The 27,701-nt window shown below is 41.4% G+C and overlaps 2 protein-coding genes across 2 annotated transcripts; one reads left to right on the top strand and one right to left on the bottom strand.

Annotated features, from left to right (window-relative positions):
• The first annotated feature begins 7,451 nt into the window (after positions 1-7,451).
• LOC101482723 (TRPM8 channel-associated factor homolog) lies at positions 7,452-21,543 on the top strand. Its single transcript, XM_024804906.2, has 11 exons — positions 7,452-8,101; positions 9,321-9,537; positions 9,904-10,195; positions 10,483-10,784; positions 10,885-11,059; positions 11,486-11,580; positions 13,196-13,409; positions 15,828-16,064; positions 19,773-19,990; positions 20,129-20,242; positions 20,662-21,543. Exons 1-11 carry the CDS (start codon positions 7,452-7,454, stop codon positions 20,902-20,904), a joined length of 2,757 nt encoding a protein of 918 aa, XP_024660674.2. The 3' UTR covers positions 20,905-21,543.
• Positions 21,544-23,368: 1,825 nt separating this feature from the next.
• LOC101481189 (endonuclease domain-containing 1 protein) lies at positions 23,369-25,432 on the bottom strand. Its single transcript, XM_004562763.4, has 6 exons — positions 25,252-25,432; positions 24,986-25,098; positions 24,776-24,876; positions 24,466-24,580; positions 24,156-24,312; positions 23,369-23,874 (listed from the first exon to the last, which is right to left on the bottom strand). Exons 2-6 carry the CDS (start codon positions 25,061-25,063, stop codon positions 23,483-23,485), a joined length of 843 nt encoding a protein of 280 aa, XP_004562820.1. The 5' UTR covers positions 25,064-25,098; positions 25,252-25,432; the 3' UTR covers positions 23,369-23,482.
• Positions 25,433-27,701: the final 2,269 nt, after the last annotated feature.

Below are 27,701 nucleotides of genomic sequence, written 5' to 3'. Positions count from 1 at the left end.
TAAACCCTTACACACATAACTTGAAAAACCTAAAGAGTGTGTGAGACTGCTAGCTGTGTTGTTCAGCATTAAACTCATCTACAAATGTGTTAGTAAAGAGCGACTTGTACTTCTGTCCCATTAAGCAACGGTTTAACAAATTTCACTGCAAACTATAAAAGGAATCTGGATTTATATAGAACATAGTAGTGATGGATTAAGTGCAGGAAACACTAGTATAAGGTGTCTATTGAACAAATCTCCTTCAGCGTTCAAAATGACCAAAGTGAGGCCTACAGGCGTTTCTCTCGGTTGGTTGTGTTCAGGGAAAAAGCAGCTAAATACACTGAGATTGCTCCCCATTGTTAGTGAGTTAACTCTGGATATCTGTAGGTTTTGTCAAACTTGGAGTGAACAAAAGCAGAAAAACAGTAAAAGATGCAGACAGTGAAAGTCTGGTTTATTTCATGAACACAATGAAACATTTTACAGTCCACAGAGCAAAGTAGCATACATGATAAATAGATACACATAACATGAGAAGTAAAACTCGTCGTCTTACCACATGTTATATTCTGTAAACTTAAAATAACCACAGAAATTAGAGTTTAGTGTTTTAAAGTCATCTATTAAAAAACATGAGTCAACATTACTGAAGTGACGCTTTAACGATGCGTCTTATCACCGTGTTTATGATGATAAAACATGTTCTCTCGTTAGTAGTTGTCTGCGCTGTCACTTGTCATGAAAATGTCCAGAGCCAGGGTTCCTCTTTAATCACCATTGATCATTAATAGGGTCACAAAAGATTTGTCACATTATCCCCATAAACAAAATGCTTTTATAGAAATCATTGTGATACAAATATTTAGATTCTTGATTCACAATGTGCACGAACTCAAAATCTTTAGAGGTTCATATTTATAAAGTATCGCAAATAATACATTTATACCATTGTATGAGCTACACTTCTTGTAAAAACTGATTGAAAAAAGCTCCTGTCGTGACCTTCCTTCTGTGAGGACACACACACACACACACACACACACAGAGAGAGAGAGAGGGGGAAGATCATTAGGATTGGAGGCGTTTTTTGGATTTTCACTTATTGTTGGCTTTACAGTCACATAAAATTCATTCCAATTTTTTTGCCTTTGCTTCAATTAAGGTGTTTCTTTAAATCTACAGCAGCTTCCTTTTCAAAAAGTTTACTAAGTACCAAAGCACTCTAATGCAAGCCTCTAAACTGCATGTTGATAAGTACATGAAGCGTACCTCTACAGCTGAAAACAGATTGTATCCATACTTTGAGGATCTGCTGAATTGTTTTTAATGGCACTTTTTTTTTTTTTTTGATGAACTGCAGATGATGATGAAATCCTCTTTATTGTAGAAACAGTCCCTAAGCTGTTGTTGCTCATACTTACTGAGTTCCCTAGCTACTTCCTTACTATGTCAGTAAACTTTTTGAAAAGGAAGCTGCTGTAGATTTAAAGAAACACCTTAATTGAAGCAAAGGCAAAAAAATTGGAATGAATTTTATGTGACTGTAAAGCCAACAATAAGTGAAAATCCAAAAAACGCCTCCAATCCTAATGATCTTCCCCCTCTCTCTCTCTCTGTGTGTGTGTGTGTGTGTGTGTGTGTCCTCACAGAAGGAAGGTCACGACAGGAGCTTTTTTCAATCAGTTTTTACAAGAAGTGTAGCTCATACAATGGTATAAATGTATTATTTGCGATACTTTATAAATATGAACCTCTAAAGATTTTGAGTTCGTGCACATTGTGAATCAAGAATCTAAATATTTGTATCACAATGATTTCTATAAAAGCATTTTGTTTATGGGGATAATGTGACAAATCTTTTGTGACCCTATTAATGATCAATGGTGATTAAAGAGGAACCCTGGCTCTGGACATTTTCATGACAAGTGACAGCGCAGACAACTACTAACGAGAGAACATGTTTTATCATCATAAACACGGTGATAAGACGCATCGTTAAAGCGTCACTTCAGTAATGTTGACTCATGTTTTTTAATAGATGACTTTAAAACACTAAACTCTAATTTCTGTGGTTATTTTAAGTTTACAGAATATAACATGTGGTAAGACGACGAGTTTTACTTCTCATGTTATGTGTATCTATTTATCATGTATGCTACTTTGCTCTGTGGACTGTAAAATGTTTCATTGTGTTCATGAAATAAACCAGACTTTCACTGTCTGCATCTTTTACTGTTTTTCTGCTTTTGTTCACTCCAAGTTTGACAAAACCTACAGATATCCAGAGTTAACTCACTAACAATGGGGAGCAATCTCAGTGTATTTAGCTGCTTTTTCCCTGAACACAACCAACCGAGAGAAACGCCTGTAGGCCTCACTTTGGTCATTTTGAACGCTGAAGGAGATTTGTTCAATAGACACCTTATACTAGTGTTTCCTGCACTTAATCCATCACTACTATGTTCTATATAAATCCAGATTCCTTTTATAGTTTGCAGTGAAATTTGTTAAACCGTTGCTTAATGGGACAGAAGTACAAGTCGCTCTTTACTAACACATTTGTAGATGAGTTTAATGCTGAACAACACAGCTAGCAGTCTCACACACTCTTTAGGTTTTTCAAGTTATGTGTGTAAGGGTTTAGTCTATCAAACCTTACCCTTTTCTCCTCAGTATCACAACAGTATGACTCCCAAAGTACGGCTCAGTAAACAACCTATGACTCTAAAGCCAGAACAGAAAGATACAGTTGGAAGATGAATGATTGCGTTTTTATGATGTGTAGTAAAACGACCCCCTCTTCTTCTTCTCTGTGTTGTTCTTGTGTGTGTGTGTGTGTGTGTGTGTGTGTGTGTGTGTGTGTGTGTGTGTGTGTGTGTGTGTGTGTGTGTGTGTGTGCCTTAGAAGTCAATTAATACATTAGCCATACTTAAAAAAAACATCTGAATTTCATTTAGAACTGAGATTCTAAGTTGTAAGGAGGAATCTTATGCACAGCCAGAAACATGTTTCCCCACTTTCACAATGCTGAGGTGACAAATCCACAACCCCCAACAAATGGTTTATTACACGCAGGTGTGAAGGGCAAGCTTTACTTACACAGCCTCACACACAGTAGATTTTTAAAGTTTTTTTGGGTACAGGGGTTTAGCCACAGATGCAACATCCACTTTTGATAAAGATCACTCCACCTGTTTATTTCTTAAGAAATTAAGCATCTTTATTAAGCTCTTATTTATACATGTCTACACATTAATAGACACCGTGTGCTCTGAGACATTATAGTCTTCTACTTCTGCTTCCATCGGTTTGCATTTTAAACTCCCAACCTTTCAGGTTGTTATGAACGGCTTATATTTCTAACATTTTGTGATATAAAAGTGAACCATGTTTTTTTTTTTTTTAATTTTCTGTTTGATGGAAGGACTTAAGACACGAGTTATTTAAACAATTCTAAATGACAGTGTGATGGTCATAGTACTTTATGTGGGCCAAATGTGTTAAGGATAATGTTTATCAATGTAAAATTGCAAAGAACCTTTGAATAGATTATAACATTTTGTAAACAGTTACCTCAGAAGCTGTACTGGTAGATCTATGTATGTAAGGTAAAACTTTCCACAGTACTTCCACTTAAGTAACTAAACACATAAAGTCACCCTTACCAATAATCCACTGCTCCTTGAAAAAAAGTAGCACAAACAGACAACTGACTGAGCAATGATAAGTAGAGCTACCCGAGGCCGAGACTCAAGCAGAAGAAAATTAAAAGTTGTTGTTTTTGTGGCTCGAAAAATTAAAGAAAGTATGTTTAATAATTCAACAAGACCCGCACCTTCAACACATGTACATTCAAATTTTGGAACAGGCTCAACATTGCTGCTGTTCAATAGTTTTTATCCGTTTGAAAAAGTCATTTTACGGCTTTAATGTTTCCAGCTGATAAGGAGAATGAGTGCATTTCAAATGTGCGTCCAAAGGCTTTAAACATCTGCTTTGTCTGTAACGACAGTATCAAACTACAGAGCATTGTTTTTACTAAAATTCAACATTTTCCGATGAAAATTTGGCTACTTTTTTTTTTCTTTACTGTAACACCCACCTCAATGCCATTTTTAGGATATTCTTGGTGATCACATTTTTTCATATTTATGCTTTTGGCACTGAGGGTATCTAATACGCATGTTGTCACTGTGTTTGTACTACCAGCTGTGAGGGCTCTGCTTTTGCTTTGAGCAGTCTGTTTTTATTTTGTCTCGTGAGTGTGTGTGTTTTTCAAACGAGATCCTCGTCAGTTTGATTTTGTTACCACAAACTTTGTGTGAAGTTCACAACAGAGGTAAAGAGATTTAAACACCCCAGTTTAAGGAGGCAGGCAGGGGTTGGACCACCTGCACAGGGCTGGTGAAGCAGAGAGTGTCGGGGGGAGATGTGCAACAGAAGCAGAGGGAACATTTTACAAGATGATAAATGGCAGATTTAGATGATTAAGGATTTGTTGACAAGATTAAAAGACACGTCCGTCAGAGTTCAACAACATTACAGTTTGATTAAATAAAAAAGTTTTTAGACTACACAAGGTTCATTTTCTCCTCTGATAGTAATCATATTAAACATGTCAAGAAAGAAAGAGTATAAAGAAAAATAGTAAATGTGTGTCTAATTAAACTCTTCCTGTGAGCCTTACATCATCCTTTAATATGTTTGGTGTTACAAACTTGAAGAAGCACAGAAAAAGATCATCAGACATTAATCTAATCAGTTTTCAGCCTTCATTCGTATTGAAAAGTTGAAATCTTCCTTGCTAGACCCAAGTGCAGCATTTAACACCGTCGGCCAGAACATTTTATTACAGCTATTATTAAATGGAGAGTCCTCTTCACACACTGAGGTTAATTATGAAGCTCCACAGGCTTCTGTGCAAAGACCAGTTCTGTTTACATTATACGTGCTTTAGAAGACATAGCATACCACAGGTACGACTTTGAGGCGGATATTTGTTTTACCAAATGGACAATTGCTGTTGACAAAACTCGCCTCATGGTTGACTCTTTCCCACAGAGGGGAATAAACTTATTCTAATATGAGCTTTTTTCCACTAAGACTTGTTTTATGGGGAGATGTACGAAATTATTTACCGGGTTACAAGCAATGATAATATCGGACTCCTCAGCGTCATCATTTTCTATCTATTGAGAAAACTTATTGTTAAAGTATTGAAGAAAAAAACTCCTCCTTGGCCCGCGGTGTGTGTGTGTGTGTGTGTGTGTGTGTGTGTGTGTGTGTGTGTGTGTGTGTGTGTGTGTGTGTGTGTGTGTGTGTGTGTGTGTGTGAAACAAGATCGCCTGTCGCTGCAATTATGGTTTGTTTTTCAGTCTCTCAAAAGGAAAAGTAGTATTCACTACACTAAGGGATATTTACTCGTTTTTTACACATAGGCAGCCTGTAGGTTACATGGTTTGTTTTTCAGTCTCTCAAAAGGAAAAGTAGTATTCACTAAGGGATATTTATTCGTTTTTTTTTACACATAGGCAGCCTGTAGGTTACAAGCGGATAGAAAGTTCTTCTTTTCATCACAAGCTATGGTGTATCTTAAAGGTTTTTTACAGCGTCTGTATTATAGGAAAATAAAATACTATTGAAATCTCTACAGGAAGTCACTCTTTATTTCCATTACAAACGCCGGTGCAGCTTAAGAAAGTAAAATTACATCCGCTCTGTCTCTCTATACATCACAGAATCATCTGCTGCATCACCGCTGTGCTTAGGGAACATGACGCATCAGGTCTGAAAATGACTAGACACTTCCGGAGTATTTCCGGTAGGGTCATAGGGTCCGGATCGAGGCCTTCCATAGTAAATATGCTGTATTTGAATATGTCATATTCAAAGCCTTCTTCTTTGGGAGAGCAGATCTCATCGGACACAGGAACGCTGCTGGGCTGCAGAAGGAAATCCATCTTGTGTCTGTGCCTTAGAAATTGTGACGGACTCCACCTCTCTGCTTTTTTATTCCCCTCCAACAGATGGCGCGCTTCCGGAGGTTTCCCCCTCCCTCTAAAAACTTTTTTTCCCAACAACAGATGACGCGCTTCCGGAGGTTTCCCCCCTCCCTTCTCAGGATGCAATTCGACACGGTTAGCAACAGATGGCGCGCTTCCGGGGTTCACCCCCCCTTCTCAGGATGCAATTCGACACGCGGGGGGTTTCCCACCCCCCTTCTCCGGATGCGATTCGTCACGCTCATTACACGCTTCCGGGGGGGAGGGGCGGGAGGTCAAAAGGTCGTGATTAGGGCCATCAATCACTTCGGATCAAATTTTGTCATAAGCTGTATGGGATTATCTCTCTTATATTTTTGAAAAATCTGGACTGCTGTTTTAAATTACATAAAGTACAGTCTTCCATGGAAAATTGAACAGTTGTATATGTGTGTGTTTGGAAATCTGTGGTTTGACTATATAAAAACTTAAGCTAACATGAATTTCAAATGATAATGATGTTTATATGATGAATGATTTATATGATTGTCTTTGCTCTGTTTGAGGAACTGGGAACTGCCTCCATCAAAACTTTTGGTGGATGAGTGTAATAACGTTTCTGGCCACACTCTTTACCTTCTCATCTAAAATTGGATGCTGGCCTTAAAGAAAGAAGGAAAACAAGTTGGAATGTTGGAATATAATTAAGGACATTTAGACATCTAATGTATTTGGATATGAAAAATGAGGTACTTTTACTGTTTTCCTTGCAGACTTGCAGTGAACTCCTGGTCAGTTACTAGGATCATACTGCAAAATTCACCTGCTTCTAGGACGATTTTCTTGAACAAAATCATCATTTCTGTGACTTCTCCTTTCTTGCTAACCCTGAAGTAGCTGTGACACATTTAATTTCTTCATTATTTCAGTGGAAATACATTTCAAAAATCAATGATCTCTGCAAATTTATAGAGGAAACGTCACATTCTGATTAAACGTTCATTTATGGCCACATTTGGTGCTGATAAAAGGACCTGCCTCTTATCAGTGGACTGTCCTTATCACATCTCCTTATATAAGCAGCACCATTCTCTTCTTTCATTTTTATTCTTTCTCTTCTTCTGAAACATAGAGCGTGTTTCTCCTTAAAACTGTTGTGCTACAGTACCACAGAAAGAAAACTTCCAGGTAAGGAAAAAAATGCTTGGTGTTTTTAAGTTGTATTTGGTTGTAATAAGATCAGTGGAGAACAGCTTTCTATTTTTTCACCAGCTACAGTTTGACAATTTGCTTAGTCTTGACTTGTAACACACTAGTAATAGTTTAAATATTATGTTTACTGTGTGTTTTTATTCCATCGACTCAACTTGGCATAGTTTTTCTTGGCAAGAAAAACTATTAAACCTGATGTGTTAACAACTTCCTCTTTCTGCATCCTAACCTCCATCTTCTTCATCAGTCTACAGAGTGTAAATCCTCTACACTATGTCATCTAACCAATCATTCAAAAGCCAACATGAAGAGGCCTACGCCTCTCTGATGAGAGGCCTGAAGGAGCTGGACCTACAGGGACCCTGTGTTCCCAGTGACCTGGTCCTGATCGGAGACCATGCTTTTCCTTTAGCAATGAACAGCCGAGGTCAGGTCCTGATGGCTGCTTCTCTGTACGGCAGTGGAAGGATTGTGGTCCTGGGTCATGAGGGCTACTTGACAGCCTTTCCTGCTCTGGTAGAAAATGCTGTGACCTGGCTGAGAGGTGATGGATCTGATAACCTCTCAGTAGGGGTGCAGAGAAATGTCAGTGCTGTTGCTGATAACCTCCAAAAACCCAGCTTCCAAGTAGAAGTTGTGGGAGCTTTCAGTGACAACCTGGGAGTTGGCGTTTATGTGACCGATGCCTACAGCGTGGGCTCAGACCCAACAGAGCTGGTGGCGTTTCTGAAAGCTGGAGGAGGGGTGCTGATAGCTGGGCAGGCGTGGAGTTGGGCTGCAAATCATCCCAAAGAGAACACACTGCATCAGTTTGAAGGGAATAAAGTGGCAGGAGTGGCAGGAATCTACTTCACTGAGCGTTGTGGTGAGGTGGAGAACCTGCCCGTCTACCCTCAGATCCCGTCCTCCTGGAAGTCGTTAGCGTGAGTATATGCTATACAGTGGTCCCTCGTTTATCACCGGAGTTACGTTCTAAAAATAACCATGCGATAGGTGAAATCTACGAAGTAGCCAACTTTAGTTTTTACAATTATTATAGTTTTAAGGCTGTAAAACCCCTCACTACACACTTTATACATTTTTCTTAGACAGGCATGAACATTTTCACACTTTTCTCTCTTATTTTAACACTCAAATTCAAACCTTCGTAGGAAAATAAATCTCGTATCATAGAATGAAACTAAAGATCAAACCCTGTTTTCAGGTCCAGAACATGGGAATAGAGCATCTGCCAGAGAATTCAAGATTAATAAATCAATGGTACAGAAGTGGAGGAAGCAAGAAGACTGAGTTCAGAAAAGTTTGACTTATCTGACTGTTTTATTTCGCTTAATGCGCCTTATAATCAAATTAAATAAAATTAAAATACAGTAACTTCTATCTTCCTTTAGCATGTCCAGAAGTCCAACATTTTGTGCTATTGTTAGCATCTTCCTCAGCCTTTTGGGTGCTACCGCAGGTGCCTTTGATGGTGCAAAATGTTTCATTGACATTGCACTTCAGCGGTCAAACACAAGCTGAACGCATTCTGTACTGTACAGGAGACACGGCACGAGATTGATTGACAATGGTCTACAGCCAATCAGGACGCAGAACACAATGCGCTGTAAAAAGAAGAACATTTTTTAAAAAGCAAATTCACGAAACAGCGAGGCCGCGAAAGGTGAACCACGTTACAGTGAGGGTCCACTGTAGTCCTGTTTTACTGCACGTTTCCAAAAGTTCCACTTTCCATATAATAACTTTCACTTTATTTTTAAAGCACTTTAAAACAACATAACAGCTGACCAAAGTCCAAACTTTTAATGCAAAAATATTTTTTCTTTGTTATTTGAAACAGTATTACTAAAGTGATTTTTTATGCTAATTTACATATAATAAATCATTTTACAAGAACAAATTTGTAAAATTTAAAATAGTCATTTTACAACATGACTATATATTTACAGGGTATTGATAGTAAAAACACATTAAGATAATACAATTTACACTCAAAATTCATAGTGACAAACAGGCATTTTGTTTAAAACAACACAATTTTCGTAAAAAGAAATTCATCCAGTTATTCTGAATTTACTTCTGTACACTGTATCTCTAATTTTTATTTCTCTTTCATATTCCCATTCCACCTTTCAATTATAGGACAGGAAAGGACTTCAAGGATGACTTAGAGTTCTTACTCCAAGGGGTTTCAGAGTTCGACCTACCATCTGATTGTGTATTTTCTGAGGTTCTAGTCCACGGACCGCTAGCATTTCCCATCGGAACTACAGAAGATGGACGTCCATTCCTGGCAGGAGCCTACTATGGGCGAGGACGGGTCATTGTGGTTACACATGAAGCATATCTAGCAGTCAAGGTAGAGTACTAAAATTAAATTTTTTAAAAGTTAAAATCCCAGATTTCTGTGTGGAGTTTGCATTTTCTTCCAGTGTTTGCGTGGGTTCTTTCTGAGTGTTCTGGGTTCCTCCCACGGTCCACAGTTAGTGGAGCCAGGTTAATTGTAAAATCGAAATTGCCCATAGGTGTGAATGTGTGTGTGAATCTTAGTGCGAATGGTTGTCTTTCTCTTTGTTTTAGCCCTCTGACAGACTAGTGATCTGTCCTTTGCTTCTTGCCCTATGGTAGCTGGGATAGGGTGAAATGTGGGCTGTTCTGACAAATATTTTATATATCACAAGTACACATGACTGTCTGTCTTCCTGCTTTCCTTCTTTTATTTTAGAGCATGGCTCCATTTTGGAGAAATGCCATTCACTGGTTGGATGAAGGGCGCAGAGGGGTTGTTGGTGTCATGGTGAATCCTGCACTCAAAGTTCTGAGTGAGTCTGGGCTGAAGTGCGAGAAGACAAACTTCAGGAAAGACCTCAGCGTGTTTGTGTGTACAGCGTATATCACTGAGCATTTGGAGGAAATCAAAAACTTTGTGGCAGAGGGAGGAGGCCTGCTGATTGGAGGACATGCCTGGTACTGGGCGCAGACATATCCTGGGCAAAATCCACTTACAGATTTCTCAGGTATGAAAATGCACAACAAGGGTTTCACAATACACATAGCAGAAATACTGGTAGTGTTCTTATTTTTCACCCAAAAAAACATAAAACCATCAATGCACTGCATTGATACAGAGCTCTTCTTGTCTAAATCCTAAAACCTGTTGTATTGTGCTAACAGATTCACAATGGTGTAGTATCTTGTCCAAAGACACTTCGATTGAAGCTCCTGATGAGTGTAAAACACAGTCACGACATTTCCAGCAATACAACTCAGTAAATTAAGTGACACTTGCTTTACTTTCTTTCAGGGAACAAGATCCTGAACCAAATGGGATTGAGCCTTTTGGGAGCAAAAATCCGTGCAGGAACATACAAAGCCTTTGTACCCAGCTGGCCGATTAAAGATACTTACCACTTCCGCCACCTTCTACACCGCTTCGCTGCCCATGTGACTACAGGTGTAGAACTTAGCAAGCATGAGGAGGGATGTCTTAAAAAGCTGGGCAACGACTGTGATGCTTACTTGCGCACAAAGGCACGTGGCTGCTTCTATTACACTCAAGTGTTGGCTGCACTCACTGACATGTTAAAGAGGTCAGGCCTGCCACAGGTGAGTAGAGAAACATTTGAACAACACGGACTAGTGCACTGATCATTATATGGCAGCTGTTAACCACTAAGATGTTACACTAATATGTTCTTCTTTCAAGGTGAGTGACAGCTGCCCTGCAAAGACGCCAAAAGACCATCTACTCCTCAGTTTGGGATCACCTGTATATGAGTTTTGCCTAAATCCTGAGGCTCTCCTGCCCTACCTCATCAAGGATAGGCCACTGATGCCAGACGTCTATAACCACAGGCTCAAGATCGATGTTACCACAGCAGGTCAGATTTCATGTTTGTGGACAAATGTGTCAACTGTGAATATATGACTGCAACCTGTTCACAGTTGTTTCACAATACTCATTGTTTCATTAACATATTCAATTTGGACTCAATATGGATTTTCTCACAGACATCTAAAAAATAAAATACCTGCAGATTTCATACATTTCATACATGTATATGTACTCTGATCAAGTATCCTGTTGTATCCCACAATATACTTTGATTGTTTTCATGACAGATTTGTATTCCAGTGAAAGTGCAGACTTACTTTGCTATATACAAATAAGACATATCTGTGAATGTTTTTCATAAACATAGAAAGCTAATTTGTTTCTATTGCCATTGTGTGTGTGTGTGTGTGTGTGTGTGTGTGTGTGTGTGTGTGTGTGTGTGTGTGTGTGTGTGTGTGTGTGTGTGTGTTAGATGGGGAAGAGTGGATCAGCACTGGTCTCTACCTCTCTCCTGGTATGAGTACCGACATGGTAATGCCAGCTGAGACTGTCAACAAGGACTGGACGGTGAAGTATATAAAATCTGTGAAGCGGGCAGGATTGGAGCACACAAAATGCAAAACAAAACAAAATAAAAGCAGAATCCAAAATAAAAAAAAAGAAAGGAACAGTAGTCCAAAACACAAGAGGCACGACTATGGGGCCAATGGTGGTGCAGAACTATAGTTAACTATAGAGTTACAGCCCTCCCTTGAAACCTGTCTCACTTAACTGGATGATACGTAAAGAAGAAATTCAGTCAAATCTCTAAACATCTGTTTCAGCATCAGCCCTTCAGCCAATAGAAAGTCTCACACAGAACTGTGCCCTCTGTTCCCTGCCTGTATCAGTTCAACTCAATCCAATATCATGCCCCAGTCATCTATAGACCTGTCCATGCTTTTTAATAGCACACCACAAGAAAGAAAATTTGTTCATAACCAGTGTTGGTCAAGTTACTTGAAAAAAGTAATCAGTAACTAATTACTTATTACTTCCCCAAAAAGTAATCCCGTTACTTTACTGATTACTTATTTTCAAAAGTAATTAAATTACTTAGTTACTTAGTTACTTTTTAAAACACGATTTACAACCTGAATAGGTGATAAAGTGATAGATCTTTCAGCCCAATTCTACTTTTTCTGCATAATCCATCATACAAGATGTAATCAAATGGAAAAACCTCTTTTTTAACTTGTTTTATCAGTTTTAATCTTTTAACTTTATGCATCAAGTAAAAATTAAATTATATGCAACATTCTCTGACTTGAAGAAATTAGTTTAACATTTAAACCTATTTTCTGCACATTCCAGCACATAAAATAAAATATTTTTTGTGTTTACACTCAGTCTTTCAAATAGATGCAAGTAAAACACAGCAGAAAATAAATAAAGTCAAAGACTAGCGGTCCTGTTGCTCTATTTTCACCTGTAAAGCAGGAGTGGGGTAGGTGGAGTTGTGCCCTGGTGCAGGTGTGCCGCAGCGGTCAGTGGAAGAATCCGCGAGTTTCTCTGTGAATTTCCCATTACGTCGTAGCGCACTCGGTGCTTGTTTAGGGTTTTTTTTTTCGCTGTAAAAAGAAGTTTTCTTCCCACGCACAATGGACACTAATGTTTTTGTCACTTTTTATGGAATCAAACTCAAAGTAAGGTCAGTACTTCCACGCTTTAAACGCTGCACGCTCATACTCTCTCCCGTACTAGATATATTATCCATTGTTGATCTGCACACAGCTGTTGTCACGAACGTTGCACTCGCTTACGTCATTGTCATGAGACAGTCTCGCAAAAAAAAAATCACGGTTTTAGTAACGCAGTAACGCAGCGTTTCTACGGGAAAGTAACGGTAATCTAATTACCGTTTTTTGCGATAGTAATCCCTTACTTTACTCGTTACTTTACAAAGTAATCAGATTACAGTAACGCGTTACAAGTAACGTGTAACTGCCCATCTCTGTTCATAACATCTATAAACTGCTTTGTAAATCCTTCCTGAATGCACAGGTGTCTCTGTGTTCAGGAATGGGGCTGTTTGCAAAGGCGACGGGTGTTGTAATTTGACGCTATATTTAAAAAAATGAACTGAAATGTATCTGTTTTGTCAAAACCCTGATATCCAATAGATTTTCCATTTTATCTACAGATTCAGATAGGCTGTCAAACTGATGACCTACACAGAAAGGATGAGCTGAAGAGACCACCACGTGTTCATGAGCGATTTCCTGTTACATCAGAGATGCTGCATGTGTCCAACCTGTGGGGGGGGCTCATCTACCTGGTGGCCCCACCCAACACACAAGTGAAGGGGTTGGAGATCATAGTGCAGAAAGCTGTAACTGTTCCATATTACAAGTCTGGTGAGTCTGTGGTTTATAACAGTGCTGTGTACTTTGTGTCCATGGAGTTAATGGAAGATATCTGATAAGTCTTAATCTTATTCACTTGGATCACCTTCATTCTGATCCCAAGTGTTTTCAATGGACGATGCAGGTGAAACAATTTCAGTTCAACATGTTGAAAGTTAAGTAAAGAAAAGTAAACAAAAATCTAGTTAACAGCTTAACCCTCTCGTCTAAAACAGTGTACAAGGTTTGCTTAATTGGAGTTAATGGAAGATATCTGGTGAGTCTCACTTGGATCACCTTCATTCTGATTGAACATACAGTGTTTTTATTGGACAATACAGGTGAATTAACTTGAGCTCAATATATTTTCAGTAAAGTAAAACCCTCTCCTAAAAGACTTCACAAAGTTTGCTAAATTATTCAGAGGCCTTTTACACCATAGGCTGTTTAAAGAAACGAATGAAATGCATTTGTTGAATTAGATAAAGCAAAATTTATTTATTTAAAGAATTTATTCATATGAGATGCATCTGGAGTTTTTTATCCACCTGTGTTACAAGCCTTTAACCCTTTAAGACCTACCATAGAACCAAGTCCGCCAGAGCTTATATTATATTTTTACATGGTGTGGTGCCATTTTTGGGAGCATTTCAAGTTGCTATACATCAATACAACAATTATAGCCCAGATTTTAATAATATGTATTCATTAAGTGCATAGTAATTACATAAATTGCAAAAAAGTGCAATAAACTACAAAAAAATTGAAAATCGTTTTTGCTTTTTTAACATATATTTCTAGTTAGAGAAATTTAAGAGGCTTATCCCTCAAAACTGTAAATACAAAAAAGTTGCACCAAATAGTTTCCCACCACAGGAAATTAATTTTGAGTTTCTTCATAGTTTTATTTTTGAAATACACCAATTTTTATACACTGCAGGAAAAACGAAAATAAATATTATACTGCAAATTTGCAAAAAAGCAGCATATGTATCAAAATGAACTATTTCCAGCAGTGCAATATGAGTCCTAAGCATCCCAGAAACGACACAGAAAGTCATAAAGTCAAACATAACTTTTAAAAATACCAGTATAGGCCCTGAGGCCCTGATGGTAAAAAAAAAAAAAAAAACGACATTTCTGCGAAAATGACGTCACTTCCGGTTTTGGGCAGGTAATGGCGGACATGCAAAAGTTCGCGCTGACGTCTATTCCAATGTAGGAAGTGTTATGAACAGTTGATCGGATCGGCAAAGCGTGCTTCTGGAATATTATGTTTTTGTTCCTGCAAGCGCTTTTTATGCAGTTTTTGCAAAGCTATATGTGGAAACTGTGACCTAGGACAAGCTGATGGCATAAGATGTAAGTACAACTCCTCCGGTTTCATATGCAAAAAAAAATTATTGCGCTAGCTTACGTGGTTGCAGAGCTACTGGGATTTAAAAATAGTTACGCAAAACAGAGCGTTCCCGCTCTGACCGGCTCTAAAGGGTTAAGAAATTATGGAATTACCAGATTGTCAGGCTCAGGAGGGACTCGGAGGCAGACCGTCACTTAAGTTCGTGATTTATTGACACACACAGACACCAGGTGCGAATATATACAGGTGAGGGGGCACAGGAAGAGGGTCTCCGGGAAGCACAGGCACGGGAAGAAGAGGGCTATGTACAACATCCACTGAAGCTCAGGTAGCTCGGACTCCGGCTTTAGCTCACCAACGGCGGTCCTCAGGCTGGCGAGAATCCTGGCACAGAGAGGAAAGGCAGGTGAGTAGTGGCACGACAGAAACTCGAAAAACGGCTCAGATAAGTGATGACACTGACGAGTGTTACACAATAATCCAGCGAGGAAGCACTCTCAGCAGCCGCCTTAAGTGAGTGAGTGAGATGATTGCTTGCAGGTGTCCGAGCCAGGGGCTGGAGCCGTCATGACTCCGCCCCGGTAGAGCGCAGTGCAGGGGAGAGAGAGAGATGCAGCACAACAAAAACACTTGTAGCCATACAGAGTCAGCCGAGAAGGCACAGGGTCATGACACAGATTCTTTACTTTGTGATCCAATCAAACTTTATTTATAAACCACTTTAAAATAGCCAAAACTGGACCAAAGGACTGTACAGTAATTAAGTTAAGAAAATTAGATAAAACGAAACAGCAAAAAAATAGAATAAAAATAAAACACATGATGAATAAAAATCAAAACAGCCCTGTATTCAAATATATATATACATAAGTATATATATATATACTATACTAGAGGCCTGTCTAATCTCTAAAGGCAGATTGTCCCACAGTTTTGTTTAAGAACAAGCCAGATTTTTCTCGGAACTGTCACACAAGTTTGTACTTTGAATAGAACATTTTATATATGTTTTTAATATGCAATGATTCAAAGCATTATAATAGATCTGCTCCTCTCTTTATTCTTTTCAGGTGTGACAACTGCAGCTGAGTGGTCGTTGCTGCGCACGGCTCCTGGGCCCTGGGCAGAGTTGGAGTTTGAAAACATCGTCCTCACCGTACCATCAGATGCTGTTCGGGGTCTGGAGCACCCAGACAAGGTGGCCGCTCTCTGGGATGAAATGACGAGGGCCATTGCAGATCTGGCTGCCAAACCACACAAATTTCCTCGCAAGGAGCGCTTTGTGACAGATGTGCAGATTTCTGCTGGTAAGTGCACTTTACACCAGCTGGCCATCCCCAATTAGCAGAGCAAGAAGGCTGTCATGATAGACCAAGCTATACCAAATGAATGCAACATCAGGAAGAAGGAACACAAGTAGCTCACCAAGGGCTGAGAGAGGGGCTGGAGAAGATGTGGTGGGTGAAGGCAACAGTGGTCCCTGTGCTAATCGTAATGTAATGTAGTGTAGTAAGCTCCAGGGCCTCTGGAACAGCTTGAAGCATTAAGACCGCCGACAAGGCAAATAGGGATTTTGCCCCTTCTTTTGTTAATAACTAAATTGTAGGAATTTATAACAACATGTGATAATATAAGGCTTTTGTTTAAATCATTCGGATTCATTTCTCTCCTTCACATTTTATAGCCTCCTCCTTGAATCGCTACCTTATCGTGGTGGAGGGGTTTGTGTGTCCCAGGGATCCCAGGGGCTATGTTGTCTGGGGGCTTTTGCCCCCTGGTAGGATCTCCCATGGCAAATTGGTCCTGGGTGAGGGACCAGACAAAGAGCGATTCAGAAGACCCTTATGAAAAGGATATCAAGGGAACAGTTTACCCTGCCCGGGATAGGGTTACCGGGGCCTCGCCCTGGAGCCAGGCCCGGGGAGGGTGCCTGAGGGCGAGCGTCTGGTGGCCGAGCCTTAGTCTATGGGGCCCGGCCGGGCACAGCCCGAAGAGGAGACATGGGCCCATCCTCCCGCAGGCCCACCACCCGCAGGAGGCGCCATAGGGGTCGGGTGCAATGTGTGCCGGGTGGCAGCCAGGAGACCCCCGGCTGCCAAGACTGGCAATAGGGACATGGAATGTCACCTCTCTGGTGGGGAAGGAGCCTGAGTTAGTGCGTGAGGTTGAGAGGTACCGGCTAGATATAGTCGGGCTCACCTCTACGCATGGATTGGGCTCTGGAACCAGTCTCCTGGAGAGGGGCTGGACTCTGTCTCAGTCTGGAGTTGCCCCTGGTGAGAGGCGGCGGGCTGGGCTGGGTATTCTAATATCCCCTCGGCTTGCTGCCGGTACGTTGGGGTTTTTCCCGGTGGACGAGAGGGTTTGTTCCCTGCGCCTTAGGGTCAGGGAACGGGTCCTGACTGTCATCTGCGCTTATGCGCCGAGTGGCAGTTCAGAGTACCCAGCCTTCTTAGAGTCCCTGGGGGGGGGGGGGGTGCTGGAAGGTGCTCCACCTGGAGACTCTGTTGTCCTGCTGGGAGACTTCAATGCTCACGTGGGTAATGACAGCGAGACCTGGAGGGGCGTGATTGGGAGGAACGGCCTCCCTGATCTGAACCCGAGCGGTGCTTTGTTATTGGACTTCTGTGCTAATCACAGTTTGGCCATAACGAACACCCTGTTCAAACATAAGAGTGTCCATAAGTGCACGTGGCACCAGGACGCTCTAGGCCGTAGGTCGATGATCGATTTTGTAATCGTATCACCAGACCTGCGACCATATGTTCTGGACACTCGGGTAAAGAGAGGGGCTGAGCTGTCAACTGATCACCACCTGGTGGTGAGTTGGATCAGGTGGCGGGGGAGGACGCTGGACAGACCTGGTGCACCTAAACGCGTAATGAGGGTGTGCTGGGAACGTCTAGCAGAGGCCCCAGTCCGCGAGATCTTCAACGCACACCTCCGGCAGAGCTTCAACAGCATTCCGAGGGAGACCGGGGACATTGAGTCCGAATGGACCATGTTCAGCGTCTCCATTGCCGAAGCTGCCGCATTGAGCTGCGGCCGCAAGATGGTTGGTGCCTGCCGTGGTGGTAATCCCCGAACCAAATGGTGGACACCAGAGGTGAAGGGAGCCACCAGGCTGAAGAAGGAGTCCTATCGGGCTTGGTTAGCCTGTGGGACTCCGGAGGCAGCTGACAGGTATTGACAGGCCAAGCAGAATGCGGCACGGGCAGTGGCTGAAGCAAAAACTCGGGTGTGGGAGGAGTTCGGAGAGGCCATGGAAAAAGACTTTCGGACTGCCTCGAAGAGATTCTGGCAAACCGTCAGGCGTCTCAGGAGGGGAAAGCGGTGCTCTACCTGCACTGTGTATAGTGCTGGCGGAGCGCTGCTGACGTCGACTGAGAAAATTGTCAGGCGGTGGAAGGATACCCTCGAGGACCTCCTTAATCCCACTGACACGTCTTCCGAGGAGGAAGCAGAGTCTGGGGATGAGGGGAATGACCCGCCAATTTGCCTCTGCAATGTTGCGTGGAGATCAGGGGCAGTACCTGTGGACTGGCAGACCGGGGTGGTGGTCCCCATCTTTAAGAAGGGGGACCGGAGGGTGTGTTCCAACTACAGGGGGATCACACTCCTCAGCCTCCCTAGGAACGTCTATGCCAGGGTGCTGGAAAGGAGAGTTCGTCCGCTAGTCGAACCTCGGATACAGGAGGAGCAATGCGGTTTTCGTCCTGGTCGCGGAACACTGGACCAGCTCTTTATCCTCTCGAGGATACTTGAGGGTGCATGGGAGTTTGCCCAACCAGTCTACATGTGTTTTGTGGACTTGGAGAAGGCATTCGACCGTGTCCCTCGGGGTGTCCTGTGGGAGGTGTTGCAGGAGTATGGGGTGTCTGGCCCATTGCTACGGGCCATTTGATCCCTATACAACCGTTGCAAGAGCTTGGTTCGCATTGCCGGCAATAAGTCGGACTCGTTCCCGGTGGGTGATGGGCTTCGCCAGGGCTGCCCTTTGTCTCCGGTTCTGTTCATAATTTTTATGGGCAGGATTTCTAGGCGCAGCCAAGTGGCGGACGGTTTTCGCTTTGGTGGCCTCAGAATCTCATCTCTGATTTTTGCGGATGATGTAGTTCTGTTGGCTCCTTCGGGTGAGGGCCTCCAGCTCGCACTGGAACAGTTCGCAGCCGAGTGTGAAGCAGCGGGAATGAGGATCAGCACCTCCAAATCTGAGGCCATGGTTCTCAGCCGGAAAAGGGTGGAGTGCCCACTCCGGGTCGGGGATGAGTTCCTGCCCCAAGTGGAGGAGTTCAAGTATCTCGGGGTCTTGTTCGCAAGTGATGGGAGAAGGGAGCCGGAGATCGACAGACGGATTGGGGCTGCAGCTTCAGTAATGCAGACGCTGCACCGGTCCGTCGTGGTGAAGAGGGAGCTGAGTGTAAAAGCGAAGCTCTCAATTTACCGGTCGAGCTACGTCCCTACCCTCACCTATGGCCACGAGCTGTGGGTAGTGACCAAAAGAACGAGATCGCGGATACAAGCGGCAGAAATGAGCTTCCTCCGAAGGGTGGCTGGCCTCTCCCTTAGAGATAGGGTGAGAAGTTCGGCCATCCGGGAGGGGCTCAGAGTAGAGCAGCTGCTGCTCCACATCGAAAGGAGCCAGCTGAGGTGGCTCAGGCATCTGACAAGGATGCCCCCTGGGCACCTCCTGGGTGAGGTGTTCCAGGCATGTCCCACCGGGAGGAGGCCCCGGGGCAGACCCAGGACACGCTGGAGAGATTATATCTCTCGGCTGGCCTGGGAACACCTTGGTATTCCCCCGGATAAGCTGGAGGAGGTGGCTGGGGAGAGGGAGGTCTGGGCCTCTTTGCTTAGGCTGCTGCCCCCGCGACCCGGCCTCGGATAAAGCGGATGAAGATGGATGGATGGATGGATGGACATTTTATAGCTTTTCTGTCACAAAGTATTCGCAATATAATCTTGCAACAATTATTAATATACTGCAACATTATATTTACTTTTCTTCTGTTAAGGCTTGATGCATTCAGGTTATCCCATCATGGCACACCATGCCTCAGCTGCTGAAGTAGTTGGTGTTAAAAAAGGTGAACAACTGTGGGGCCCCATCCATGAACTTGGACACAACCAACAGAGAAGCTGCTGGGAGTTCCGACCACACACCACAGAGTGTACATGCAACCTGTGGTCAGTGTATGTGCATGAAGAGGTGCTGGGCATCAACAGAGCACATGTAGAGTAAATCAATTGTTTTTAAAACTAATTTTAAAACATTTTTTTTTTTACATCAATCGTCATCAGAAAACTCATTACTGAGTTTTCTGTGGTCACATGATTTAGCAACTATCTCATTCCATGTTCTTTGGTGCAGGCTCATGGTAATTTGACTTTAGCAAACCGAAAGAGTCGAGTAGAGGAGTACATCAAGGGAGGAAGGAAACTCAGTGACTGGAGTGTGTGGGTTGCCCTGGAAACATATCTGCAGGTGAGAAATTATAGAGAAATTTTGCTTGATCCATAGTAAAGAAAACACTTGATATGAATAAGACTGAAAGTCTCTAACTCCATTTGATCCAGTCACACTTAAAATCGACCAAGTCACCAACAAATCACTTAGGGGTAGAGTTAGGTTCAAGTTGTATTTTAGCCACATGCTAAACAAGGATAGTGTCAGAAAGTACAAGATGACACCTTTCAAATCAAATCTCTGACATGTACTTTGTCTTCTAAAAGAGTTTGATTTGGGTGTGCCATATAGGTGACAATTCCATGTAGACTTGTGGACTTATAGTGAAGCTAACATTAAATCGTAACAGGTTATGATGCTTTAGTCAAGAGATTATTGCTCCTAACATAAAAGACAGCAAATAGTTTAAGTTGTTGTTATACTTACCTTTTCTGTAGCTCCAGGAAAAGTTTGGCTGGGATGCCTTTAAGAAGGTGTTTGCTGCGTACCACCACATGAGCAACTTTCCTCATGACAACGGCACAAAAATGAACCTGTATGCTGAGACTTTCTCCCAGACTGTGGGAATGAACCTGACCGGCTTCTTCAAGGCCTGGGGCTGGCCCATCAAAACAGCCACTGAGAGGAAACTGTCCCAGCTGCCTTATTGGAATGATCACCCCATGATCCAGTACAGATGAACTAAACACGACTGCGGAATAAAGAAATGTAACGAGTGAAACTTTAGTTCATTAAACGCTTTATATTAATCTTTTTTATAACATTTATTGCATGCAGAGGAACGTTGCAGCTTTTTTCACAGTATTTGCACTGATCATTTGCTCCAAATTAGTACCCCTCCAATTTAACTAGATTTCTTTGAGTAAACTTGGACATTAACATGTCCTCTGTGCTTATTTTTATATCTGGGATTGTAAGAAAGGAGGGGAAGAACTGTAAGTTGGGTTGCAGTGTAGAGGAGCTAAATATTATTATTGCTGTTCCTCAAAGTGAAGATCTGTTGCCATAATGTCAAAACGGCTTAGCTCTGTGAATTATAAAAAGGTAATTATTTAGCATACACACAGATTGCAGCTGGATTGTGAGCTGTGGTTATGCTGTTGCTTTTTGGTTTAATCAGTAATCATGTTTTTAATGCAGCAAGTAGCATTTCAGTAAGTCTGTAAAATTCTGTAACCCATAATTATCACTCTGTAATAACCATGTAATGCTTTCACTGAACTTTGAACTTGTCAATCGCTATGGGACAACCTGGACTCATTTTTTTTGCCTCTAAATTGAGAACTGATGCACACAATAAACAATAGTTGTATAATTAAGTCTGTCGTTGTTTTTTTTTGTTTTTTTTTTACTATATACACCTTCCTGCAACACAGGCTGTTTGTTTTCCTTTTCAGACATAATTATGATAAAGAAGCCATCATTCACAGCCTTGCTCCCAGTACTTACTACTTTGAATGCATTTATTTCCTCTCACGTCCACGTCAACGTACTCTTGCCTTCCTTCGACATTGCTAGGTTGTGGATATGATAGAGTCGCAACATATGCTCATTAATCAACTATCTAAATTGCCACATTCTTGTCTTAGCAGGATCAATTTCTTTGCAAAACTACTCACTGGTGCCCGATGCTCAACCTCAAATGAAACAACTGCAGTTCAGATTTTCAGTATGTTAATTACGGTTGAACAAAAATATTGCATAACAAACACAATCCTTTCATTTCATGGGGTGAAAAGTAATTGGACAAATTAAAGAACTGAAAATAAAATGTTCATTTCTAATACTTGGTTGAAAATGCTTTGCTGGTAATAACAGCCCGAAGTCTTGAGCTCATGGACATCACCAGATGCTGGGTTTCCTCCTTTTTAATGCTCTGTAAGGCCTTTATGCAGTGGCCTTGATTTATTAAACTCCTGACTTCCTTTGACTGCATGTTTTTGTCATTGTCCATCTATATAGTAAAACAACACCCAATCAATTTGACTTTTTTCCTAAACTGTGCTGGCTTTTCTTGGCAACTTAAGGATGGCTTGTTTTTCTGCATGGAGAGCTCTTTGGATTGCATTTTCTCTGGTCACAGTGAACTCTTCCAAATGCAAGCACCACATCTCAAATCAGCTACAGGACTTTTGTCTGCTTAACTGATAATGACATAATGAAGGAACTGCCCACACCTGCATTTGAGTCAATTGTTCAACTACTACTGTTCCCTTCAAAAATAGGGCGGCACATGTTAAGGAGCTAAAACTCTTAAACCCTTCATCCAATCTGAATGTGGACGCTGAGAGTCTGTATATTATGTCCATTATATAACTATAATTGGCATATGTTGCAGTGAACAGGTAATAAAAAAAACTTGTGTCAGTGTCGAAAAATATATGTACCTAACAGTATGTATGAGGGTCATCCCTGACCTGACCTGAAGTATTTCAGCTGTGCAAGAAACTCAGTATTGGAACATGTGGGTGGCCCCAAAGACACATGAAGCCCAGTGAGCTGGGACTCGTGGATCCTCCAGGCATTCTGGTTCAGCTTGGGATTCTGAGGAACCACATTCGTCTGGGTGGCGTTGAGGCTAGGGACTGCAGGTAAGAAGTAAAAGAGGGACAAGTTTCTCAGTCCAAATAAAAGGTGAGAGTCTAGATGAGTCTAGAAGTGGCTTAGTCAGTCCTTCAAATATTGTAGAAAATTATTAAATACAAGCATGTCTAGAAAAAAACGTTGAAACATAATGCTGTAGTTCCGAGAGCTGTATTTACGTATGGTAAAGCTGAAGAAGCATTTTAAATGTCTTTAAATAAAAAATGTTAAGCTTTGCCTGGCCTTTCTCATAATGGTAGTCAATCTAAACTTTACTTTCCAAGTCTAAGCTGTAGGTTTATATGTAACATTTTATTATGTCAGCTTAAAGTGTAGCTAATATAACACCTCCTGAGAGTCAGTTTAATCACCAATTTCCAGCTTATTCACTGTATGACAGCATTTACAGTTTAATTACAGGTTTAAGACTCCTGTTGTTGCTCTGTCTTTATCACAGGCCCTCGATTGGGCCGAGTGTGTACATTGAATACAGTACTGTAGACTGCACAACCTTCTCGCCTTCCTTTGCGACACAGTTACTAATAAATAACCACATTATCCTTGTGCTTCTCATTTTTATTCATTTATTTAATATTTAATAGTAAGGATTCATTGGTTACTGTAAAACAACAATGTACAATTAAAAGATCCTTAAATTTACTGCCATCATTGCTTTTATGCTCTGCAATTGTTGTAAAACAACTCTCCCACTGGCTGTGCCGTGAACTGCTGCAAGAATGTTTCCAGTTTATCCAGAGAGAGCTGCTCCACCAAGTTGTCCTCTGTGTTTCTTGCTCTGGCAGCGCCGCTCTGAATGGGTCTGTCGTTGTTGTCCACACAGCAGTAGGCATTCCACAGGTAGTCTGGGATGTTGACACGCTTAACATTGTTTTTAACAATCCAGCTGTCTGCAGAAGGAATGGCACCGACCAGCACGTACGCCTTAGGGCACTTCTCCAGAAAAAGCTCAGTAAGCTGGGACTCGTGGATCCTCCAGGCATTCTGGTTCAGCTTGGGGTTCTGAGGAACCACATTAGTCAGGGTAAAAGTGGCGTTGCGACTAGGGACTGCAGGAGAGAAGGAGAAGAAGGACAAGCTTAAAGTCTCTCTGTCCAAAGAAAAGGTGAGAGCCACGATGAGTCAAGAAGTGGGTTAGTCATTTTCATTCAGCAATTAAAATATTCTAGAAAATTATAAATTTCAAGCATGTTTAGCAGAAAACATTGAAACATAAGGCTGGAGATGCTGCTCGTTAGTTAAGTCTATCTATCCTCAGCTGCTGCAGTCAAAAACAATTCCCCAGTCCTGTACTGCCATCTACTGTCTACCCTCCTGAAAAACATACAACCTGGATGGTGTCCATTGGGGTTGAGGTGACCACGGTCAAAGCCTGAATTTGTGTAGTCCTCATTCAGAGCTTGTCTCTCTCCAAGGTAGACACCAGGGTGATCCTGCCCCAGCCAGTATCCATCTTTCATCTCTCCCTGCCAAGACCGATCTACCAGCTAAGATGCATGGAAACAAGATAGCAAATAATTAATTCCTTACGATCTAAAAATGTCTAAAAGAACAGAAAATGTAAATTTTATGACTCTATATTCTTCATACTTTCTCTCTGACATAAATATATATGCAAAATAAGCTCGTGTGGAACAAACCTGTGGCTCTACAAACCACCTGTTCTCCCTGCCACCTCCATTACTGGGCTGGAATTGATAGGCAGAGTAGACAGCAATGCGATGGATGGTGTCATACAGTGTGGCAAAGTGATACCTGATGGTGCAAATATTAGCAATAGATCAGAAGTGCTACTATGATAAATAAAGAACAAAGAAAGTTTTCGTTCTAAAAGTGATAAGCAGCAGTTGGATTTTCAAAGATACCATAGAAAAACAGTATTCTGAGTACACATTACAATGCTGTGTATGCTGATTCAGTTTTAAAGTATTCTTTCTGCCGGTTTACTACCTGTTGACAAAGCGCTGACAGAGGCGGGCAGCACCAGGTGTGGATGCTCCCAACTCAGGCACCTTTTCTTTGTAAAAGTACTTCATGCATTCTGGTGCATCCTGGGGCAAAATGATAAAATACATAATAATTAATAGTAACAGAAGTGAAGCTATTTGATAAGACACATATTTAATTATTCTGATAATCTGGAATAAGAAACCAACAAACCTCAAAACGTTCCACAACATCTGCGTGGACAAAACAGAGGAGCGGGAGAAGAGCACACAACGTTATGAATGTTTGCATTCTGGATCAGAAGTGTGGTGTCTGAGATTATTGACCTGAATAAAACACAAAGCAATAACACTTTTGTTAACAAGGTGCTACGTTACAAAGTATATGCTGCCGTGTATGTATAGCTCAGGCCATCACGTACTAATAAGCTAATTGCTGCTTTGGACCATCTGTGTTGATATTTGTGTGTTTCCACTCACCTGCTGGTGCACCTGTCTGCTGCCACAGTTCACCCTGAAGAAACTGGCTTTTATATGTGACTTCTCACCACTCCCTTTCACTCTGTTTGTCCAGTTTTATCTGAGCACATGATATTTGTGTGGAATGAACCAGAATCTGCTTACCAAAGAGCGGGTGCGGCTGACTAGATGATGTAGAAAATGGTAAAATTAGCACTATGATAGTGAGAGTGTGAGTAAATCTTAGTCACTTGCTTGAGTACAAATGAGTACAGCGTTCTGTTTAAAAACAAAAGAAAGAAAGAAAGAAAGAAAGAAAGAAAGAAAGAAAGAAAGAAAGAAAGAAAGAAAGAAAGAAAGAAAGAAAGAAAGAAAGAAAACAAGAAAGAAAGAATATATCAGCAGTAATATAGTATTCCAAAATATGTTTTATGCTCTAAATATATTCTGACAAAATGACATTTTGATTAGAAAACTTTTACCTCAAAGTATTCAAAACAAACACTTACTGTTTCTGGTTTTAAACCCTGCTGTGCATTTGATTTCTTGCCTAATACTCTATGAAATCAAGAATCACATCCAGTAAATATTTTAGCTACTGTCTGATTCCTTGGAAACAAGAACATTTCACTGCATGTCATTCAGAAAGTTGCATGTTTTTAATGATTGGTAGGCGAGACACTGTTTCCCTACTAATAGGCTCATACAACATAAAACACTCTTACTTCCAGTGCAGTTATTTCCACTCCAGATCACCTCCTGGAATATTACTAGCATGCGGTTTTGACAGATTTACTTACACTCTCCAACAATCAGTTCTTGGTTGGGCAGCACAGTGCTATCTGTTCATATGCTGATTTTCCCACGATTACAACAGGAGCTACAGTTAAACCTCACATATGGACTCTTCACAGATATCCAATATATTTAGTTCAGCTGATTAATCTAACAACTTGTTTGCATTTTGACTTGTTCCATTTACTCAAATAGGCCAAGAGGTCATCACAGAAAGTTAATGCTGTTCATCTGGAAGCAGCGCTTCCAGAGGTGTGAGAGAAACATTTCATCACCAATCAAAGTGACTTCTTCGGACAGCTGAAACAAAAACTAGCATAATTTCCTAACAATGAGCCATAAACTCAGCTTCATGATCATTAATATGTAAACTGTCTTGACCATTGATTAAAGGCCATGATTACAGTTCAGAGAGTTGGGGAATAGACGCAATCAAAGTATTGTAAGCTTGTGAAAGATGGACTCTTAGGCCAGATTCTTGGTTCCAAAACGGTTGTTCCCTTTGCACATAAATGGCATCTATAGCCTCTTTTCCACATTACCTACTTGGGTTGGCTCAATTCAGGACAACTCTACTCTAGTCAGTTTCAGTTGTTTTCCATTACAATTGATCCATTACAACCAACTCAGTTCACTGAAGTAGGTGCTAAAAAAATAGGTGGTACCAGGTACTATCCAGAGATGAGCAGTAATACTCTTTAATTACTAATTGCTTTTTTCAAGTAACGAGTAAAGTAAGGGATTACTATTGCAAAAAAGTAATTAGATTACTATTACTTTCTCGTGAGATCGCTGCTTTACTGAGTTACTAAACCGTGATTTTTGTCTCATGACAATGAAATACGAGCATGCGATGTCTGTGGCAGCAACACGTGTGTAGATCAAAAATGTATAATAGGGATTAGATTAGATTAGATTAGATTAGTTGAAACTTTATTAATCCCTCGGGTGGGTTCCTCCAGGAAATTCGGTTTTCACAGCACGGACAGAAGTTACAGAATGTGAGCAGAAATATACCATATATACACATATATAAATACAGAGTATACAAAAGGGATAAATAGAATAAATAGGAATACAAGGGAATTGCACATTTCAAGTATGTGAGTCTATTGCACCGTTGGATATTAACAAAAAGTATTGCACAGTGAAGAGGCACTACAGCTTAGTTGTTCCCCACTCCTTTGTCCTCCTGTCTCTCCTCCCTCTCCCCTCCAGAGGGGAGTTAAACAGTTTGATGGCATGTGGGACAAAGGCGTTTTTAAGTCTGTTGGTTCTTGACTTTGGGAGAAGCAACCTGTCACTGAACAGACTCCTCTGGTTGTTTATGGCCGTGTGCAGAAGATGCCCAGCATTGTTCATAATGTCCAGCATTTTCTTTAGTGTCCTTTTCTCTGCCACTGTCACCAGAGTGTCCAGCTTCATGCCGACCACAGAGCTAGCCTTCCTGATCAGTTTTTCCAGCCTGGATGAGTCCTTCTTTGCTGTGCTGCTCCCCCAGCACACCACAGCATAGAACAGTACTCCAGCAACCACCGACTGGTAAAACATCCTCAGGAGCTTCCTGCAGATGTTAAAAGACCTCAGCCTCCTGAGGAAGTACAGTCTGCTTTGGCCTTTTTTATACAGGTGCTGAGTGTTGCATTACCAGTCCAGTTTGTTGTCCACCCACAGCC

The sequence above is a fragment of the Maylandia zebra genome, linkage group LG14, assembly GCF_041146795.1.
Source record: "Maylandia zebra isolate NMK-2024a linkage group LG14, Mzebra_GT3a, whole genome shotgun sequence".
NCBI lineage: Eukaryota > Metazoa > Chordata > Actinopteri > Cichliformes > Cichlidae > Maylandia > Maylandia zebra.
This window is presented reverse-complemented; position numbering and strand designations above follow the sequence as displayed.

Bases quoted from the DNA above. Each gene is read 5' to 3' on its own strand.
- LOC101481189 (XM_004562763.4), bottom strand. From the start codon at position 25,063: ATGCAAACATTCATAACGTTGTGTGCTCTTCTCCCGCTCCTCTGTTTT. The intron at 24,877-24,985 runs GTTTGTTGGTTT...ATTTTGCCCCAG, and splicing joins ATGTTGTGGAACGTTTTGAG to GATGCACCAGAATGCATGAA. The intron at 24,581-24,775 runs GTAGTAAACCGG...TTGCACCATCAG, and splicing joins TGTCAGCGCTTTGTCAACAG to GTATCACTTTGCCACACTGT.
- LOC101482723 (XM_024804906.2), top strand. From the start codon at position 7,452: ATGTCATCTAACCAATCATTCAAAAGCCAACATGAAGAGGCCTACGCC. The intron at 10,196-10,482 runs GTATGAAAATGC...ACTTTCTTTCAG, and splicing joins TCCACTTACAGATTTCTCAG to GGAACAAGATCCTGAACCAA. The intron at 13,410-15,827 runs GTGAGTCTGTGG...TATTCTTTTCAG, and splicing joins TGTTCCATATTACAAGTCTG to GTGTGACAACTGCAGCTGAG.